General features: G+C 43.1%; 1 protein-coding gene, 1 long non-coding RNA gene and 1 other non-coding gene across 4 annotated transcripts in view; 2 read left to right on the forward strand and 1 right to left on the reverse strand.

Annotated features, from left to right (window-relative positions):
* Nucleotides 1–22,307, forward strand: part of MYRIP (myosin VIIA and Rab interacting protein) — a 427,956-nt gene that overhangs the window by 394,560 nt on the left and 11,089 nt on the right. Inside the window, exons 12-13 of the mRNA XM_033212116.1 lie at nt 6,870–7,064; nt 16,418–16,579. Of these exons, the coding sequence (XP_033068007.1) occupies nt 6,870–7,064; nt 16,418–16,579 (357 nt within the window). The remainder of the gene's footprint in view (nt 1–6,869; nt 7,065–16,417; nt 16,580–22,307) is intronic.
* LOC117083922 overlaps nt 4,045–22,307 on the reverse strand; it is a 73,352-nt gene continuing 55,089 nt past the window's right edge. The window contains exon 3 of one of the 2 annotated variants that reach the window (XR_004437254.1): nt 4,045–6,070. This is a non-coding gene — a long non-coding RNA (uncharacterized LOC117083922). Of the gene's footprint in view, nt 6,071–10,375; nt 12,017–22,307 lie in introns of those variants that run through there. The other variant, XR_004437253.1, reaches the window with a different exon arrangement.
* On the forward strand, nt 11,883–12,015 carry LOC117084688. The gene has a single exon (XR_004437593.1). It is a non-coding gene; the product is annotated as a small nucleolar RNA SNORA64/SNORA10 family (small nucleolar RNA).

Here is a 22,307-nt window from a genome sequence, read left to right on the forward strand (position 1 = left end):
CTCCGCTCTCTGAGGGTAGGGACCATGGCTTACTTGTTTCTGCATTCCCTGCAGGGCCCAATGCAGTGCCTTGGCATAGAGTGGATGTTTCCAGAAGGAATTAAGTTAGTGATGGGAGGGAATCATTGATGATGTTTGAGGGCCTAGTTTTTTCAGGGTCCCCTCAAGGCCATAACATACCTTGTTTTCATTGCATGTCAGTATGTATGGTTCGGTCTGCTCCCAGTAAAGGGAAAACAACAGAAAGAAAAACTGGGAAACAACAGAATGATGGAAATGAACATCTCTCTCTCTCTCTCTCTCTCTCACTCGCTCGCTCGCTCTCTCTTGCTCTCGCTGTCTCTCTTGCTCACTGTGTGTGTGTGTGCACACACGCGCACGCCAGTGTTAGGTTGCTTACTCTGATTTCTTAGACTATTCTGTATTCTGATATTATTATTCCCTTTTTGGTGGTATGATCCCATCTTTATGAAATGGTAGTGGTAGGCAATAATAGATTATACCGGCTTTTTTCTTTTTAAAATATTATTACTTGGCAAAAGAAAAAACAAGAAAGAGCAGCAAACTTTAACCTTTTGGAATAATGGTAAAAGGTACTCTTTGAAATATGAAACAGTCAAAGAAAAATGTTTCAACACTGCAGTACATAATGAGAGGCAGCTAAACCACCAGGCATTCACCAGCAGTGTGCCCACCTCCAGCCAGGAAGCGGGCTGCAGAGCAGGTGGGAGGTGCTTGAGGAGGGGCGCACAACTCTCGACCCAGACACTGGGCGGACACCTGACACATGCCATCTAATTTAATCTTCTTGAAAGCCTCTTGAGCTAGTGATGTTATATCCATTTTACAATGGAGGCACAGAGGGGTAAAGTATTTGCCCAAAGTCCCACGGACAGTGTAAGCTGAATTCACCCGGCCTCATGTGCAAACGAGGAAGTTTCATTAGGATAAGCCCGCAGTAGGAGACCACAGCACCCCCGATTGTCTCCCTCTGTTATTTTGGGGAATCTTAGAGGAGGGGTCTGCCATGTATTCATGTACAGCCCTCTTGGAGGAGCCCACTCAGGGCCCCCATGGATGTCTGGAGCTGGCAGAGCCCTGAGGGACAGGCCTCACCAGGCCGCAGTTGCCCCACCACCATGGGAGCCAGGTCCTGCCCAGGTGCCTTCTCACAGAGGGGCTCCAGATCAGTGAGACAAGGGCCAGTGTGTGGCTTTGCTGGGACCAAGCACTTGTGCCTTTATGGGCCTGTTCCTCCATAAAACACATTTAAAAATCATATTTTACAACTGTATTGTTATAAATATACTAATATATATCAAAACATGTTCCTGGTGCAAAGATTCATTCTTTTTCTTTTAATTTTAAAAGAAATTAAAATATTTTCATGGACCCCTAAAGGAATGATGGGCCCTAGGTCAGGTGCCTGCTATCCTTAAAGGGTAAGGAGGCCCTTCACAAGACCCTAAAGTGGCAGTCCCATGGCCACTGCCCCTGTTTCTTGGCTGACCATGAACCTGGATCATACTGTATGCTTCCCTATCTCTCAAAAGTGTGAGTGCCAGTGTCCCTTCAGCTTCTGCCTTTTTGCTCTTGTTCTTGTTATAGGTGTCAGAACAGCCCCTGAGGTGGAGCTAGGAAAATCTCTCTTCCGCTCCAGGCACATGTACACATCCTTTTATCCTGAAAGCCTGTCTGCCCACCTTACAATATATCAAGACTTACATCAAGTCACATAAATAGATACCCAGGACCTGTGGCACAGGCCAGGTCATCACACACAGCCAGAAGCTGACTCTCTGAACCCAGCTGAGAGACAGACACACAGACACACATGCTCCAGGGTCGAGCTGGGGCTGGAATCCCCCCTCTTTAATTCCAAAGTGGTGTCTCTCCACGAAGCCAGACATCTGATTATTAGCACACACTCTTGCTGCTCACTCATTCACAAGAGTAAGATATTCTGGTAAAGAGCATCCCTGATTATTCCAGCTTGAAATGAATTTGCATTTTTCTGTGCAACACAAAGCTTAGAAATGAATGATGACACTGGGAAAATCTCAGGAGAATTTACAAAGATTGCTAACGAGCAGATATATCTAATGTTTAGATGAAAATATTTTCTCCTTTAGAATTCTACAGGCGCAGATCTCCCCTGGCAACACCTTGCATTCTCCATGTCTTTGAAAAACAGTTGATAGGGAAGAGTACATAGAGTAGAAATGTGTTTATAGCAACACATTTTTATATGGAGAGAAAGCATATAAGCACAAAACAGAGAGACTGCTAAGGTAAAGTGTATTTGGGTCCTCAGACAAAAAAAACCAAAACAGTCTTACTCTGCTTACATTCCCTAGAGGAAAGACATGATACAGTTAGGATGAATTGCACAATTGGTCATCTTTATTGGGACCACTGAAACAGCCACTGAGGCGAGGTTGCAACCTTGTCATGGTAAATGACTGTCATAAAGGCCTGCTTCAGCACTGTGTCATTTGTGAGTTGAGCTGGGAGCCCGAGTTTTCATGGAGGTTTCACTACCTCATTAATGAGCAATTGAGGAAATTCCATCTCAGGTTGAGAGGAGTCAGATCTTACCTTCCTGTTCCTCTGCCCTCATGGCTCTGTGGTGGGCTTGCAACACCAGTGTGCTTCTCCTCACTTTCTGTGCCCCAAGTGGCAGACTGTTTCAGCCTCGGTGGTCGTGAAGCTGACATTATAGATTTGGTGTTCTGCATGGGGCTGTAACACAGAGTGAACCCTAGAAGTGGACACTTGGGCTCTCAGAGGTGAGCATCAGTCAGCAGGACACCAAGAGCATGGCTGCCTCAGAGCACAGATCCACATCTTACGGTGGGTCAACAGCTCAAAGTTCAACACATGCTACCTGCACTAAGGCATATTGGCATACAGTTGGCATTTAAAAAAAAAAGAATTGTACATGTATCTGGCACCTAATAAATGTGTTATTTAATTTGCATTTCTTTGCTCACTAGAAGGTTGAATTTTGTTACAAGGGTTTACCAGCCATTTTCATTCTATCGTGGGTCCCTTAGCTGCAAGTGTCTTCAGACCCACCTCCCTGTTCTGCAAAGCCTCCCATTGTGTCAGCTGACTCTCTCCATGCTTTCACTCCTCCCTCATTTGCTACCATAAAACCCATATTTTATCTCCTTTATGATTAATATCTGGAGAAAGTCAGCTACCGCAATGGGATGCTCTGTCTGGGCTCTCAACTCGCAATTTGTGCCATTCAGCTCATCCCTCTGGGGCTGCAAGCAGTAGAAATAGGTAAGATCCTTTAGCTTTTCATTTCTCCCACATACAGGGCTCCCTGTCAGCCACCTCTGAATCTCCACCAGCTTTTCATCTGATCAACCCCCACCCAGTACTAAATATAACTTTTTTAACATAGTTGTAGGAGGTGCTTTTCACTTTTCTCTAGACTGGGCAGGAAACAGGACATTTACATTACAAGTCAGTGTTAGCCTGGTAGGAAAGCTGATCTTTCACTGGCCAGTGAGCACAATAAGGAACAGGGAGGTTAGGTGCCCTGACCCTGTCATATAGCTATTGAAATCCAAGTTAACTCAACTTCCAGTAGGTGCATGGTCCATACCCACCCCCAGGTCCAAGCAAACAGCCCATTCCTAGGGAACAGACAAGAAACACTTGATTCCCTACAGGTGGGAAATTGCTGTGGATTCCAGTTTGCATTTCCCAGTGGAGAGCAAAATAAGGACACCAACCAATGAAGAGATCTTTTTCAGTTTTCATATTTTTGTTCAGTCACTTCTTTTTTTTTTTTTTTTTTTTTTTTTTTTGAGACAGAATTTCACTCTTGTTGCCCAGGCTGGAGTGCAATGGCGGGTCTCAGCTCACTCCAACTTCCATCTCCCAGGTTCAAGCAATTCTTCTGCCACAGCCTCCCAGGTAGCTGGGATTACAGGTGCCCGCCACCACGCCTGGCTGATCTTTGCATTTTTAATAGACAGGGTTTCACCATGTTGGCCAGGCTGGTCTCAAACTCCTGACCTCAGGTGATCCACCTGCCTCGGCCTCCCAAAGTGCTGGTATTACAGGCATGAGCCCCCACGCCCGGCCCGATCCGTCACTTCTGCCAGCTGGAAGCTAGTTCCCTTCTGAAATGGTCCAGGTCTTTAAGCAGACCTCAGGTGTTCCAGGTGAAGCTGTGGTGCTCTCCTCAGACCAGTTGCCTGGGACTCCTCACTCTGACTTAAGGGAAAATGCAAATGGATTCAGGGGCCAAGACAGTAAGTCAATGTGACAAGTGGATGGGGTAGGGCCAAAGGTATGCCATGAGGGCAGGAACTGCATCCCTCTTGTTCACTGCTTTATCCCAGCAACTGCAACAGAGCTGGCACACCACAGGGTCCCAATAAAGATGTAGAATGAACTAGGGGTGGGGGGGGGGGCGGTACAGAGAACTGGGAAGTGCATATCTCACAGGAGGTATTCTAGGCCAAAAAGCATGGGTAATATTTGCCTTCAAGCTTACAACTCTCATGACTGAATAAACAAGGCTGTTTATAGATGCAATAAAACAATGATGGTCAAACATTATTGACGGCCAACTTACCCTTTTGATTCAGTTCAGTTGAAGTTCAGTTCAGTTCAGTTGAAGTCAGGATACAGATCACTCTTTCTGTTTAAGCATCTCTTAAGTCCTTTCCATTAATACCTTGGACCTTTAATGCCCTGTGCTGTTTGGAAATTTGTGTAAATTTTTGCTTTCCCCTCCCTCATGCTATGGTCTAACTTTTTTTTCTGAATCCCTTGGTCATATATCTTTCTTTTCAAAAGATCTACAAAGGCACTGTGTCTACCAAATAAGGGGCAATTTTTCTAAACACGTTTTATTCCTAATAAAAGGGTAACAAATCCGCTTTCATGCATACAATGTTGCCCTTTCTGAAACAGGCTTAAGCAGTGGTAGCTGGTTCTTGCCAAAATTATTTTGAGCCCAATTTGTCCCTAAAATCTGCCACACCAAGCTACAGGATCCTGAAAAGTGGGGGATATCCTCTGCACATTTTTCCTAAGGTGAAGAGTTGGCTCTGGCTGTTCTCTTGGACATTACCCTTATTCCGGTGGGTCTGCATCACCTTTCCTCTATCTCATTCCCCTGGGACCCCAGACCCTACCTTTCTGGTATGTAGCAAAGCCCCCTGAACCAACAGAAACATGGCTATTGGGTCAGTCAAGCAGCTATTGTGGAATAGACAGGCTAAGGCTAAAGAGGAGCCCTCTGGCACATGTGTCCTCACCCCAGAATGGCTTGACAGGTGTGAGATCATGTGCCTCAGTGTAGAAGCCCAGAGTCAGCTTCTGGACTATAGACTCAGCCACTAATTTGTCACCTAGCCCCTTTGCTTCTCTAGTAAAGTGGGAGGGCCAATGGAAACCTTCTCTAGTGAGACAAAACCTAAAATAGAATCCACTCGGAGGAACAAATTTTGCAAAATCAAGTCATAGCTATCATTAATATTCTGGTCAAGATTATATGGGTCAGATAGGTACCTTAGAAAGGCATATCTTACCAAACATTTTACTGGTCACACGAAATATGCCTGTGAGCAGTATTCAACTTCTAATTTACAAATGATATGATGAGATAAACAAAATTGTTTGTAGATGGAAACCATGACTGCCAAGCAACAGTGATCTCCAGCTTATTGCATGATGCTATATGTTCAGATGAACTCAAAATGCAGATAATTCTTTGGGATTGATGTGCCTCTGCTCCATTAATGACGTTGGCCCAAATCCAGATTGATTGTAATTTTGAACCTTGAATGTAAAAGCTGGAAGTGACCTGTGTCAGTCAGGAATACGTTCAGCCACAGATAACAGAAAACCTGGCCAACAGTGGCTTCAACAGATAGGGGATCTTTTTTTCACATAACGTGATATTCAGAGGCAGGTGATGACTCCCAGTGGTTCACCCAATCCAGTGCTCTCTGAGTCCAAGCTCCTTCAGTCTTTCTGCCCCATCTCACTGGGAGGTTTGGCATTCTTCTTCAATTCTGCTGGCTCATAAGCTGCATGTCTATGTTTAAGGCAGAAACAAGTGGGGAGGAAGAGAGGAACATTAGATGCACCAATTCCCCTGATTAGGAAAACAAAAGCTCATCTAGAAACTCCTCAGGCTTTCCCTGTGGACTCACTAGTTAAAAATGTATCACATGACTACACCTAGCTGCAAGGGAAGCAGGAAAATTGAGTCTTTTCCTGTTCACCCCCGTGGTAGAAGAAAGCAAGAGAGAATGGGCTTGAAAATAGGTGTGTGAGCTAATACACTGTCTATCAAGAAACTATAGAGAAATTCTTTCTAGTACCCTCATTGTACAAATGACAAAAATGAGTTCCAGAAATGAGAAATAACTTGGCCAAGGTCCCATAACTGGGTGAATTTAGAGCCAGAACTGGAGCCCAGGTCTCTTAAATGCCAGTCCAGAAAGCTACCCACTGGACCACACTTCAGTCTGAGATTGAAGTTTTGCTGATGAAGTATATTATTATTCAGCAAATAAGGTAAGAGATATTAAACTACCAGCAGTGGGCAGAGGACATACAGCTTCCACTCTAGCACTCCTTCCTCCTTCCCTCCCCAAGAATCTGAAATATTTTATTATGAGTCACAGAAACTAGGCAAAGTCAAATCAGGCCTCCCCTCAGTTCTCTTCTGCTGTGTCTAGTTTAATCTCATTCTTCGACACATTGGTGTTTGTGTGTGGAATTACAGAATCAACCTCATGATGATGAGTGTCATGATAACATAGAATTTCTGTGTCATTGTTAATGTGCTGTTCTTGTCTTCTGTCCCCTTCTGTTATCGGACCAAACAGAAGTTTTCTGCTGTTTCTCTCTGCAACATCTCCACAGAAGTCCTGAAAGTCATCAATGCCACAGAGGAGTTGATAGCAGGATCTACAGGGCCCTGGGAGTCCCCACAAGTCCCTCCTGACAGAGAGAAGGGGACGTTTCCTCGTGGGACAGACCAAGTGAGACTGGATGAACAGCTGACTTCCCTGGAAGAAAATGTAAGGGGGTGTGGAGGTGCCCTGTCTAGGGTGAATGTGTGTGAAGAAGAAGCTGATGAAGTTGTAGCTTATCATGAAGAGTGCAAGGATACACACACCACTACCACCATAGCAAATACATTCTCAGGAAGGACCTTAGGTTGGATTCCCCAGAAGCAGACCCTGAGATGAGGATTTGTGTGCATGTGACTTATTAGGGAACGCTCCCAAGGGAAGCTGGTAAGGGAATGGGGAAAGTAAGGGAAAGGGAAGAATCCAAGCAAGGACATGATCTTACACAAAGAGGAGCTTCAGCTTGATCCTGCAGAGAGCTCTGGAGTAGAAGTTGCACCTCAGAGTTGTCCTGACCTAGGGCAAAAGAACTGACCCTTCTTACAACCAGCAGGCACTTCAGTCTCTTTGCATGCAGGCAGTGTCTCTAGTAGCCCAAAGGCAGTCCCCTCTATAGATACGGGCTGCTAGGAATAAAAGCTTGGTGGGCAGGGAGAGGATTATAGAGAAACTATAAAAGAGATCCAAGGGGATCCAGGTGGGAGTATTGCCAGTGCCGCTACAGGGGATGAAGTGGTTGCCAAAAGAACTGAAATTACTACAACTGGTCTTCTCTGCTTCTCTAATTTAAGATACCAACACAATCTGGTCAGGTGCTGTGGCTCATGCCTGTAATCCCAGCACTTTGGGAGGCTGAGGCAGGCGGATTACTTGAGGTCGGGAGTTTGAGACCAGCCTGGCCAACATGGTGAAACCCCGTCTCTACAAAAATACAAAAATTAGCTGGGTGTCATGGCAGGCGCCTGTAATCCCAGCTACTTGGGAGGCTGACCCAAGAGAATTGCTTGAACCCAGGAGGCGAAGGTTGCAGTGAGCCAAGATGGTGCCACTGCACTCCAGCCTGGGCAACAGAGTGAGATCCTGTCTCAAAAAAAAAAAAAAAAAAGATACCAACACAATCATATGTAATTTATGTTTCCAATGAATCACCCAAGTCTCCTTGTGCCATTAGCAACAAGAAGCCCACTGTCTTTCTTCTGAGCCTACCACACTCCACTCCAAAATTGTCCAAGCACTCTGGGAACTGAGTAAGACTCTACTGTATCACCTTCTGACCATATTTAGACTACCGTCATTTCCCCCTCCCCAGTTCCTATGCTCCCCAATAAGGATGCTAACCAACCACTGCTAGTGGATCTGCCAATCAAGAGGAAAATGCCTAACATCAACTATATTCAAAATTACATTTCTTCTTTGGAAATAAAACATTTAGCATAATGCTTGCAAAAAAGTATACATAAATGTTGGCTATTCTTATTAGTATTTGAAAGGCATGTCATCAGCCAACTCCTAAAATGATCCCATTAAAATTCACTAAAGAATGGGTTGTTAAAAGTGGTTCCAACTTTAATGACACACACTCTTAGCTCTTTCTCTCATCCTGGAACAAGTATGCATTTGCTGCTTTCAAGAGAAAGACACTTGAGAAAGAAAGGAAATAAAACAAGTCCTATTGGTGATTTTGCTTTATTGAAAAATCATCCATTTTTACAGAAGTGTAGGCAGAGTGGCCCAGAAGACTCATCTGCCTCATTCATCCTGTTTTTACTTGTTGCTTCTTCTGAGGATCCTGACTTAGGTAGCTGGGCTTTCCCTGGTGCCAGGTCCTTTTCTGCCTGAAGGAAGCCATGCCTCAGAGTCAGGGTCACAGGGAAAGGAGGTGAGATCTACCAGATGTCTGGAAAGGGGGAAGGGGATGAAGGCGAAGGTGCTCACAATCTGTTCTAACATTTAGAAGGGTTAAAGACCATCAGCCAAGTCAGCTGGTTCCCTGTGGAAACTTGTACATCTCTGAAGGCAAAATCGATGTACTTGGGGGAGGGAGGAGAAAACAGTGCTTACATTTACCTTTCTTCAGATTCAATTCCATTTAGTTTGTTCTTCTAAAAGGTATTCCCAAATATAATTATAGTCATGTGCTGTATAATAAGGTTTTGGTCAATGGCGGATCACATATACGACAGTGGTGGTCCCATAAGATTGTAATGCTGTATTTTTACTGTACCTTTTCTATGTTTAGATACACAAATAATTACCATGGTGTTACAATTGCCTACAGTATTCAGTACAGTAACATGTGGTAGCCTAGGAGCAATAGGCTAGGTGTGTAGGAGGTTATACCATCTAGGTTTGCATAAGTACACTCTATGATGTTCACACAATTTTGCATTTCTAATAGTATATCCTCATTGTTTAGCAAAGCATGACTATGTTTAGGTTAAAGGACTTTGTAATTTCCCCCTTCCATTCAAAGAGAAGAAAAATTCTTGGCTGTCAAGTAAGAGGCACTTGGCCTGGAGGACGGGTGGGTGTGACTGATGACTTTAGAGTTCAGGAAAGCTCTCACTGCCCCTTGGGGAGTTGTATGTTTGGTTTGGCCTAATAGGTATATTTGCTAGTAATGGATTTTTCAGTCCTTCTGATTTGTGATGAAATAAACAGTGTAATAAATTTTTACAGGTAAATATTCATGATCACTGGGTATTTCAGGAAAGAGCTGAGGATAAGAATTTTCCAGTACTCCAGACCAAGGGTGACACTGAGAAATTTGGACATTAACACTCAAGCTGTAGTCACCATCAGTAGTTGGCATGGCTCTCGCCATGAAGTTGATATCAAATCAAGTTAGGTAATGCCAGCTCCTACAGAGTCAACTGTGCTTTTGAGGTGCTCTAATGAATGCTGTTCCCAGAAATCAGGAATTGTTATTAGAGAGTGGTTTTTTTTTTTTTGTTTTTGAGACGGAGTCTCGCTCTGTCACCCAGGCTGGAGTGCAGTGGCCGGATCTCAGCTCACTGCAAGCTCCGCCTCCTGGGTTCACGCCATTCTCCTGCCTCAGCCTCCCAAGTAGCTGGGACTACAGGCGCCTGCCAACGCGCCCGGCTAGTTTTTTGTATTTTTTTAGTAGAGACGAGGTTTCACCATGTTAGCCAGGATGGTCTCGATCTCCTGACCTCGTGATCCGCCCGCCTCGGCCTCCCAAAGTGCTGGGGAGTGGTTTTTTTTAAAGCAGAAATGGGGTCTTGCAATGTTGCCCAGACTGGTCCCAAACTCCTGACCTCCGGTGATCCTCCTGCCTTGGCCTCCCACATGCTGGGATTACAGACATGAGCCATCGTGCCCAGCCTTAAGTATTTTTTGATAAAAGTTGAAACAATAAGAAATAAAACATTTTTAAATGCAGGCTGGGTGTGGTGGCTCACGCCTGTAATCCCAGCACTTTGGGAGGCCAAGATGGGAGGATTGCTTGAGGCCAGGAGTTTGAGGCCAGCCTGGTCAATATGGTGAGATCCCATCTCTATGAATAAAATTACATATATATATGCTTGTTTCACTTTAAAAGTTGAAGACTCTCTCCCTTTGGGCTCCCATAAAACCTATGCATGTATCTGTCTGATCACTTTTCACACTTTCCATCTTTTCTGTTCACTCATCCATCTCCCATTAGGCTGGCACTATTGACATCTGGATTAGGCAATTCTTCGTGTGGGGGCTGTCCTGTGCACAGGATACTTGGCTGCACCCCTGGTCTATACCCACTAACTGCCAGCAGCAGCACCCTCCCAGTGTGACAGTCAAAAATGTCTCTAGGCATTGTCAAATGTTAGGGGTTTGGGGCAGGGCAAAATCACCCCCAGATTGGGAACGAGATATATAAATTCCTGCAGAACAGGGTTTACCACCTTTTATTTCTGTAGCCTAACCCCAGTCCACCACCCAGAGCCTGACACAGAGGAAGCACTTGGTGAATGTTTAGCTGATGTGTGACTATACCAGAGGAATGAAACCCCTTTTAAAAAGAACTGCTTGACTTCTCATGCACAGGGTCTCTGTTCTTTAAATATGTCTCTAACATAGCTGAGTCCTGAGATGGCCCTGATCCTGGACACACAGAATTGAAAAGGTTAAAGACATGGTTCACTAGCAAACGAATGTATTTTTCACAAAGTATGGTATCAGAAAAACAGTGTGTGAAATATCCAGTTTAAATGAAAATGGTCAGTTTTCATAGCACACTTAAAACAAAGATATCCTGCCCTTTTATTTTTACCTCCAAGGAGCATGTTGAAAAGAATGCAATGGCCTTATTGGAGTTTTCATCTTGTAAGATCCTTTAATTGTAAGTTATGGTTTTTTTTTTCTTTGGGTTCATTAACAGTTTTGATTTAAAATATGTCCACTTACTCACAGACTGAAGATGTCAGAAGCCCCGGCAGGGACCAAGGCTGGAAGGCCCAGTCTGTAGGTGACTGCTTCCCTGTTCTGTACCCCTCATGCCTCTCCTGTTCCCAAAGAGTTAACTGCCTTCTTCCTCCTCCTTCCCTTTCCCCATCCTTCAGCTTTTTAAATTTAACCTCAGAAGAAACCCCATCTATCTTCTTTTGAATTCATGGGCTTTTGAGTCAGGGAAAGGATGCCTCTTCTTCATCTCTTTAATTCAACAGATCACAGAGCCACGGGCGCATTGCCTTGCTCTGCTGCTCCCAGATGGAATTCAGCTGAGCAGTGGGAGAAGCCAGGGTGGTTCTTCAACTGTCCTCTGGGCGCAGCTGATCTCATTAAACCATGACTTTTGTTGGTCTTCAGAATAAAGAACAGTCCTGCACTCCTCCGCTGTTCTCCTTTGTGCTAGGGAACCTAGGGACTGTCAGAAATAGAAACGGTGACACTATTCTTGCTTTCTGAACATTGGTTACCGCAGGACAGGACTCGGGGGGAGAAAAAGAACATTTGGTTGAGAATGTTCACCTTTAAAAATACCTCTGAAGACTCACAGCTCTGCCCAGTTACACTAGCTTCGCCTGTGTGGCTTTTGTAATGGGGAGGAAGAGAAAGGATCTCCCCAGGACCTCAGATCATCTTTACTGTGACATCTCTTTCCTTGAGGGACACAACGGGTCCTGAGCAAAACGGGAAAAAAGAAAAAAAAGAAAAATACTTCTGAAGGTTTCAGAGCTACATAAGATAAAGAAACATCGGTATTTACATATCCAATCTCCTGTTTTCATAAACTGCCTTAACCCCCTTAATTAGCAGAGGGCATGGGTATTTAAGAATTATCTTGTCTCTCAGCTTTGACAATCCTCACCTGCTATCTGGCATTAGTGCTGTGAAATCAGCTCTTGTCTCCCCTAAAGGCATAAACAACCTAGGACTAATCCCAGCCTCCACAGCAGCACGCAATGGGGGCTCAGTTCCTTGGGCTGAATGCCTTGGTCTCTAGGCATTTTAAACTCTTGCTGTGAAGAGCTCTGCTGTACCTGTTGGGGTGTAGCTGGAAGAGGAGAATTTCATGAAGGGGCTGTCAACTCAGGTGTGGGCAAGGTTATGGGATGCTGTGGGTGGAATAGTAGCAATAAAAGGAAGCTATTACCAGTCCCAGACAGTGGTATCTCCACTGACCAAACCCATCCCAGACAGCCAGGAAGCCCTGGTGATGAAGTCCAAATAGGTCAGCCTCCCAGGAAACAGAGCAGGACAAAGAAGGATAGAAAATGGACCTAGAAGGTCAACAGAGAATGACTAGCATGAGCATTCTCAGACCTGTGGTGTGAATAGTAGGACTGCCACCTTGAGGATGTATGCAGGGTTGTAAGTAACCCATAATCCCCAGCCTCAGAGGGATTGGAAGGCAAACCCAACTTCCCTTTTAGCTCCACCCCACATTGCCCATGGAGTATACAACCAGTGGCAGCAGACACAGTAGACCTGCACTACAGGGAGCCCAGGTCTGCCACTGAATCCAGGTCCATGCAGAGGATGCTGGTCCTCTTTCCCAAAGCTCTCCTACAACCCTCACAGCACTAAAGAGGATGTGGCACTAGAACTTGTGGAGATGATCATGGTTACTCAGGTGGTTCTCTGCCCTCAGAGTGCAAGGAAAGAAACACATTAGTCCCCTAAAGTATATTTCATGGAAGTCAAGTCCAACAAGACACTCTAAGGTCAAATAAGTCTTGGAAGCTTGCATACTCTTTCTAGGAAAATTGAGATACATACTAGCACATTAAAGCCTCTCGGAAGACCTGCAGTAAAGAAATCTGTTTAACACTCTTTATTCTAGAGAATTTAATCACAAATAAGTGATTAAGGAAACACCTATTCTTATGCCTTGAACCACTTTGAGAAAGCCTTGTTGAACCGAGAGCCACTGAATGCAATCATAGGCATCAATGACTAGAGTTTGAAGGGGTCATAGGTTACTCAGACATGGTAACCATAGTTCTCACCAAAAGTGGACCTTAACTTACCAAGCAAGTCCAAGTGAACATTTTTCAAATGGGTTATGTTTTATAAAGCTAGAATAACATTTTCATCATATAGAATGTTACCTTTTGTTATTTCAAGCCAGCAACAGAGCCAATATCATATCCATCTGTAACTATAGTAACTCTAGTACCTTTATGTTAAAATGTGAAATGCAAAATGTTATAACATTCCAACTGAGATTATCACAGCATCATAGGGCAAGGAGGATAAAGGCAAGGGAACTAGCTTCAGCCCTTCTGAGATCACTTCTAGGGTCCACCAGTCCCCAGCTGAGTGACCTCAGAAAATCACTAAACCTTCCTAGAGCATAAAAATTCTCATCTTGAACACAATGATTACAATAGTATCTACCTCAAGGGTTGCTATGAGCATATACAAGTCACATAAAACCCTTGGCTCAGCCACTGGCTCGATAAATTAATGCTGTCATCACATCATCATCATCCCCACCATCATCATCATTATTCTCCTCCAGTCCTTTAGGCACCATCATTTTGGCTGTAAATTCCTATTCAGCCAGTATCAGTGCCAAACCACTAAATCTATTCTTCCTCCTGGTGCCAGGAAAGTAGGCTTTTAGCGAACACAGAGTAAAAGATGAACATTCTGGCCTTGCTGAGGGCTTGGAGCTTTTTCATCTTGCTTTGTCTTGGCAGAAAAAAAACAAAAACAAAAACAAGGAACATTAGCGAATGAACATGTTGAAGATGTAAACAGCAATCAGGTTGATGCACATCCCAGAGTGTGATGACATTGAGTTTTGCATGTTTCTGCTAAAATCAAGGTTCCAAGACCTTAGTTACGTCAAGTTCTGTTTAACCATTGCCATGCTTAAATTATTTCACTTAAATAACTCCAAATGTTGTTTCAACATGTAAAACTGTAGATTTATATTTTAAATTCTTATTAAAATAAATTTACTTTTTTTTGGTGTAGATAGGAGAAAGTATAAAAAGGTATAATAAACTTCAAACATCTCTTTCTCTCTCTCTCTCTCTCTCTCTCTCGTTGTCCCCCTTTTCCCCACCCCCAATTATATTTTTACCCTCTAAAGGGAAGTTTTTCAACTTCAGAAATTTTGTGATACATTATTTGAATAATTTATTCACTCAAATACCTTTGAAGGCCAGGCGCGGTGGCTCAAGCCTGTAATCCCAGCACTTTGGGAGGCCGAGACGGGCGGATCACGAGGTCAGGAGATCGAGACCATCCTGGCTAATACGGTGAAACCCCGTCTCTACTAAAAATACAAAAACTAGCCGGGCGAGGTGGCGGGCGCCTGTAGTCCCAGCTACTTGGGAGGCTGAGGCAGGAGAATGGCGGAAACCCAGGAGGCGGAGCTTGCAGTGAGCTGAGATCTGGCCACTGCACTCCAGTCCGGGCGACAGAGCGAGACTCCGCCTCAAAAAAAAAAAAAAAAAAAAAAAAAAAAAAAAAAAAAACACAAATACCTTTGAAATATTTATCATTTCTTTCATTTGACAAAGAACCATTTGTTTAAAAACAAAAATAAACGGCTATGATTACATTGTGAAGATCTCTTAGAAACAGAATTTCTCTGTATGAAACAGAATTACATATTCAACATATGATAAAGAAATATAGAACAAAAGATAAACTGAAGTGTGGCAGTTCCCATCAGACATTTGACTCATGGCCCCTGTATGATTGCTGAATCATCTGATGTGACATCGTCTGTGCCAATCAGTGCTGAAAGCTCCCACAGCCCAGGTAATTATGCCTGGATGGTGCACAAATTTGCTTTCATCAAACCTGTACCTGCCTTTGCTCCACCTTGAAATGTTTTGTAAAATTGCCAGTTTTAAAACAGATGAGTGAATCATGCCAAGGAATTGACAGAGTGGGAACATCTCAGGCTTCTTTCTCTTACCAACACAGCGTCATAAAGTGTAAAAAAAAAAAAAGAAAGAAAGAAAGAAAGAAAGAAAGAAGGAAAGAAAGAAAGAAAGAAGGAAAGAAAGAAAGAAAAAGAAACGTGCATAACTTGTGTACCTGAACTCTTGACTTGTCTTCAACTCTGCTATATTTTTAACCCAAGTTAAGGAAACTGTTAAAGTCTTGGCCATGTGTTTCATTCAAATCAACTCTAAATTGCTGTGATTACAGGTTTAGGATTTTATATATGTTGATTAAACGTCAAGAACCTCTCTTTAAGTAATGACTTTCTTTAGATACATCTCATTTCTTGTGTTGTTGGTTGCTTCATCACATTATTGATTAGGGAGAGGGGATACGTGTTTCATTCACCCTGGCCCACACCATTGAGTCTGAGTTATTTCAAGGATTTTACCTTGCTCACTTTTATGGGAATAACCTTATAAACTTGTAAGTAAAAAATGTTTCTTTTTCTTAAATTTCTTTATCAGACTTGCTCTCTTATTTTTAATAGCTCTCAAAAATTGTCCTAATTGACAGATAAATAGATTCAACATGCTTCTCTTAACATCACACTATTTTCTAAGAAATATTTTTCAACTACAAACTTCAGGTTTATTTAATTCCCTTAACCTCACTGAAGCACGCAGAAGCTAATTAATCAGAGAGAATTCACTCAAAATTTGTAATTATTTTAAATTATTTCCCTTCTTTCATGTTTTCTGAATTCTTTCTTAGATACTAAATGCTAAACAAAAGTTGTGTTGGCAAAACTCCATCATGAGTTTTCCTCTTTGTTTCTTCTTTATAGTCATTTTTATAGTCACTGGACCAATATACAATTTGCATAGCTGATGTCATGTATTTTGCACTATTTGAACAAAAGCAACTTTAAAATGCTTTTTCGTACAGGGAAGTTTGTGGGAGAGGGAAGGTGTGGTTGACAGTGAGGGGTATCAAGACCTCACACATTTAAGTGTGAAGAATGTTCATAAATGTTATAAAAATAACATTCCCCCTGCCATGTTAAGCCCAGTTCTCTCTCTCACTCCCCTGAATTGCTGGGGTCCCCTCAAGGGACCCCAACCAGTCCCAGGTCTGCAGACCTGAACTCAAATGCAGCACTCTCTCTACAGGTATACCTGGCAGCAGGCACTGTGTATGGACTGGAGAGCCAGCTGACTGAGCTGGAAGATGCCGCCCGCTGCATCCACAGCGGCACTGATGAGACCCATCTGGCGGATCTGGAGGACCAGGTGGCCACGGCTGCAGCCCAAGTCCACCATGCTGAACTCCAGGTGAGAACTCTCCTCTCTGCCCAGATGGGTCCTACAGGGTGAAAGAGGAAGCCCCATGTTCTACAAGAATCACTTTAAAGCCATTGTATCGATCAGCTCCCATCATCTCCAGCATGTTTGCATGGATATGGTCCCTCCAGATGAATTCTACCAAATTCTCCCTTTAAAAGTGTAGTCCTCTTCTCCCCCAAATTAAAGCCTTGATAATATATTGGACTGCCCTTTAAACCTTATAGCAGTTTCCTCTTTGAGAAATTTCCTGACCCGTACATAGGTCTCTCTACTATACAGGTTTCCATTCCACTCCAAGACCATCCTTTTCTGACCCTTATCACACTGTTGATTACTTATTAAGCAATAATATTAAGTAATATTCCCCATTATAGACTGAAAGCTCCATGAGAATAGAACTATAACTGTGTGGCTTAACATGTAACTCCAGTGCCTAGCACAATACCTGGCACAGATATAGCGCACAATAAAAATGGGGTGAATAAATGAAGCAAATTGGAAGCATACATTTCTCAGGACAGTATTTTTCATGAAGAGGAGGCAGGATTTAGATACGGCTATTTAAGAACTGACTGACATAGTCTCTATAACTTTGTGAATATGGCTGTTTGAAGTTTTCATAGACATTCCCATAGCCTTTGACTCTGTAAATTAAAACTGACCATGGATTAAGCCACTGATTTTCAAACTGGGGTCTGCAGATATATTCTCGGGACCCATGACATTTTTTTTTCTTTAAAAGGGCTCCATGTGTTACTCAAGTTTGAGAGACACTGGTCTCTGCAGCCTAAGTTCAGTATAGACCCCTGGTTTGCTGATATTTCTTTTTTTTTTTTTTTTTTTTTGAGACAGAGTCTTGCTCTGTCACCCAGGCTGGACTGCAGTGCAATGGCGCGATCTCGGCTCATTGCAACGTGCACCTCCCTGGTTCAAGCAATTCCCCGCCTCAGCCTCCCAAGTAACTGGACATGCCACCATGCCCAGCTAATTTTTTTTTTTTGTATTTTTAGTAGCAATGGGGTTTGACCATATTAACCAGAGTGGTCTCGAACTCCTGACCTCAGACAATCCACCTGCCTTGGCCTCCCAAAGTGCTGGGATTACAGACGTGAGCCACTGAGACAGATTCTGCATCTTAAAACTGAATCATTGGGAGAACTGTGGTCAATAGAAACCATATTTGGATAGAGACATAAATCAAAGAAACTGACTGAAGTGAGTCTTGGTCATTTTAGAGGGTGTTTTTTTTTTTTTTTTTGGCCAAGATTGAGGATGTACCCAGAAAAAAATAAGAGACAGAAACCACAGAAGGATCTGTGGCTCATACTTTTTCCAAACAGGAGTTTGAGGGTTTCAATATTTAAAGGAGAAAAGTGGGCAGGAGTGGAAAGGGATGGAGGGAAGGAGGGAGGGTTTGGTGACATTCTTGTGAATCTGCCCATTGCACATGAAACCATCATTCTTAGCAAACTATCACAAGAACAGAAAACCAAACACCGCATGTTCTCACTCATAGGTGGGAACTGAACAATGAGATCACTTGGACTCGGGAAGGGGAACATCACACACTGGGGCCTATCATGGGGAGGGGGGAGGAGGGAGGGATTGCATTGGGGAGTTATACATGATATAAATGATTAATTGATGGGTGCTGATGAGTTGATGGGTGCAGCACACCAACATGGCACAAATATACATATGTAACAAACCTGCACGTTATGCACATGTACCCTAGAACTTAAAGTATAATAAAAAAAAAAAAAAAAGAAAAGGAGGGGCAAAGGGACTTTGGTCAATTATGTATTCATCTTGCACTCAGTAAATCTGTGCTTTACATAAGATAGAGTAAAAGTAAACAGAGAGTAGAGGAAGCAGTCAAATATGCATTCATTTTCAGGTGAGTGAGGGGACAATTTCTAGTCTCCTCTTGTCCTGTACCCACGAAGATAAGCTGTTAATTTCCGTTGTCAGGGTGACGGAAGCTGTAAAGACATGTGGCCTTCTATCTGTAGCTATCAGTTTAGGAACAAAAGGAAAGCCAGTTTTGGGGGGCAGGGAGGAGGGGTTGTGACTCAGCTTCCAAACTTCTCCCTTTTGGCATAGTGAATTGGGGGCCCTGAGATTTTACTTTCATTTCACAGAGAAGATGACAATCTCAGGTGATAATTATTTTAAAAGGAAATACTTTATTGAGTCAAAATTACAACTCCTGACATCATCAGCCACTCTAGAGAATGAAAAGGCACAATTCTCCATTCTGTGGATGGTTCAATGCTGTGAACTAGAAATGAGCTCATCAGACAGATGGCCCTGTTGACGATTACCACTAAGAATGGCTGAACAGCAATTCTCCAAAAAAAAATTATTTTCCATAAATTTCACCCAAGACTTAATCAATTTATTGTCAAAGTTATATAAACTAGAATCAAATCTCTTGTTTTCTGTTACATTGTGTAGCAAATACTTCTTGAATGATTTTTACAGGAAGTAATATTTATGGGTGTTTGGGAGGATTTTATTGGATAATTATTCCCCCTTTATTGGATAGTTATTCCCCGTTCCACATTTTTCTAGACTGTTATGGCAGAAAACTCTGGAGTTCCAAATGTCTATTTTCCATGTGTTTAAATGTATGCCTATTAATTTTTCATTTTTTAAATATTACAATAATATTATCAATAATTCCCAATATTCTGTGAGTGTTATTTTGTACCAGGTATTTGTCCTTAATGCTTTACTACATTATTGTATTTATTTTTTCAGCAACCCCATAAGGTAGCTACTGTTACTATTCTCCTTTTATATCTAAGGAAACTTATCCAAGGTCTGGATTTTAACTCAAATTTCGTGACCTCATAGCCCACACTCTATTTTTCTTCTTTTGAGACGGAATCTCACTCTGTCACCCAGGCTGGAGTGCAATGGCATGATCTCGGCTCACTGCAACTTCCGCCTCCTGGGTTCAAGTGATTCTCCTGCCTCAGCCTCCCGAGTAGCTGGGACTACAGGCATGCACCACCACGTCCGGCTAATTTTTGTATTTTTAATAGAGACAGGGTTTCACCATATGGGTCAGGCTGGTCTCAAACCCCTGACCTCAAGTGATCCACCAGCCTTGGCCTCCCAAAGTGCTGGGATTACAGGTGTGATCCACTGCACCAAACAGCCCACATTCTTTTTTTTTTTTTTTTTTATTTTACTTTAAGTTCTAGGGTACATGTGCACAACATGCAGATTTGTTACATATATATACATGTGCCATGTTGGTGCGTTGCCCCCATTAACTCGTCATTTACATTAGGTGTATCTCCTAATGCTATCCCTCCCTCAGCTCCCTACCCTCAATAGGCCCCAGTGTATGATGTTACCTTTACTGTGTCCAAGTGTTCTCATTGTTCAATTCCCACCTATGAGTGAGAACATGCGGTGTTTGGTTTTTTGTCCTTGCGATAGTTTGCTGAGAATGATGGTTTCCAGCTTCATCCATGTGCCTACAAAGGACATGAACTCATCCTTTTTTATGGCTGCACAGTATTCCATGGTGTATATGTGCCACATTTTCTTAATCCAGTCTATCGTTGATGGGCAGTTGGGTTGGTTCCAAGGCATTGCTATTGTGAATAGTGCTGCAATAAACATACGTATGCATGTGTCTTTATAGCAGCATGATTTATAATCCTTTGGGTATATACCCAGTAATGGGATGGCTGAGTCAAATGGTATTTCTAGTTCTAGATCCTTGAGGAGTCGCCACACTGCCTTCCACAATGGTTGAACTAGTTTACAGTCCCACCAACAGTATAAAAGTGTTCCTATTTCTCCACATCCTCTCCAGCACCTGTTGTTTCCTGACTTTTTAATGACTGCCATTCTAACTGGTGTGAGATGTATCTCTTGTGGTTTTGATTTGCATTTCTCTGATGGCCAGTGATGATGAGCATTTTTTCATGTGTCTGTTGGCTACATAAATGTCTTCTTCTGAGAAGTGTCTGTTCATATCCTTCGCCTACTTCTTGATGGGGTTTTTTTTTTCTTGTAAGTTTGTTTGAGTTATTTGTAGATTCTGGATATTAGCCCTTTGTCAGATGAGTAGACTGCAAAAATTTTCTCCCATTCTGTAGGTTGCCTGTTCACTCTGATGGTAGTTTCTTTTGCTGTGCAGAAGCTCTTTACTTTAATCAGATCCCATTTGTCAATTTTGGCTTTTGTTGCCATTGCTTTTGGTGTTTTAGACATGAAGTCCTTGCCCAGGCCTATGTCCTGAATGGTATTGCCTAGATTTTCTTCTAGGGTTTTTATGCAAACAGCCCACATTCTTATCCAGTCTGTGCTGTGTGGTTTCCTGGGAAATGTGTTGGTCCTGCCCTCAGGCTACATGCACTTGTCTAGGTGTCCTTAACTTGCATGAGACGTTGTTGACCCTGCCTTCAGCTTTGTGGATTATCTCAACTGCACCTCCAGGTATGCAGAAATCCTCCCCACCAGGCTAACTGGTGCCAGAGAATGAAGCCTCCAACTTCCTGTTATCTGTTCTATCCAAAGTCTAGTCTCACAGAGAATTTCTTGCAGGATGGTAGGAGGGTCACCACTGAGGAGGGTACATATGCTAAATTGTGTTCTTGGTAATATTAGGACAGTTTCTAAGGATACTATCAACTTAGAGTCTACCTTTGAGACAGAGTGCTGTTGTCCAGTGCTGAAAGAGACTGCAGAATGACCCTTGCAGAGCATGCTAAGGGAGCTGTCCACTGCATCATGCAAGGTTGTCTCTATGAGGATTCCTGGAGAACACTTAACTCTTAGTATCAAGAAAAGCTGTTCTTCTAAGTACTTGGTCTTTGATCTTGTGGACATGGAGCTCTTGGCTTTGGCTTCCAGGAAACTCAGAGCTGAACTGGTCATCCCCTTCTAGCAAATGTATAGCTCTTTGGACATGCAGTTCTAGAAGTGGGACATAATTATATAGAGAGATAAGATACAGGCAAAATCAGCCCTCAGTACCCTCCTCTTTCTTTGTCCTTTGTCCTATGGACAAAAACTTGAAAAAATAACCCTATCTTATTCCAGAATCTGACAGTCCACAAATGAAGAGGTCAGTAGCTTGCTTTCCCATTGACCTTGTCTTTCTCAGGGCCCTCTGAGCAAGGCCCTCCATCAAAACTGCTTCCGGGGAAGAATGTGAGCATCTAATCCACACCAGTTGCTTATGACTGGTAAAAGCTTAGCCTGCAACTTTTCTCAGAGGCTTCTGCAATTTATTGGTTCACAAACCAAAAGAATGCAATTCTTAATGTGAAATTTGAAGATTAAGAACAGAAAGGCATCTGGGGACCAGGAAGGGCAGGACTCAAGTGGCACCTTCTGGGGCTGGCTACTGGGTAGCTTGTGTTCTCTTACCAGATGCCACAGACTTGGCCTTCACCTACCTCCTCCTCCTTTTCTGATCATGACTACCACCCCTCAGAGGTAGGGGACACATCTCCCAAATTTGCTGACCTTCAGTCTTTCTGTGTACCTCCTATAGCTCCTATCACAGTAGACTTTGTTCAAAGAAGCCCTCGGTAAATGACAGCAGAATTCACATTTGTCTTGAGTAGCTCTGAATTGCGGAGGGCTGGGAGGCAATGAAGACCTCATGTGTGGAGCACACACACACATTGGCTGGGGTCTACCATCTGCTTATTGTTTGATTTCCTAACAACACTCAGAATGTACC

Source organism: Trachypithecus francoisi, unplaced genomic scaffold (genome assembly GCF_009764315.1).
Source record: "Trachypithecus francoisi isolate TF-2019V2 unplaced genomic scaffold, Tfra_2.0 Lachesis_group0, whole genome shotgun sequence".
NCBI classification, from domain to species: domain Eukaryota; kingdom Metazoa; phylum Chordata; class Mammalia; order Primates; family Cercopithecidae; genus Trachypithecus; species Trachypithecus francoisi.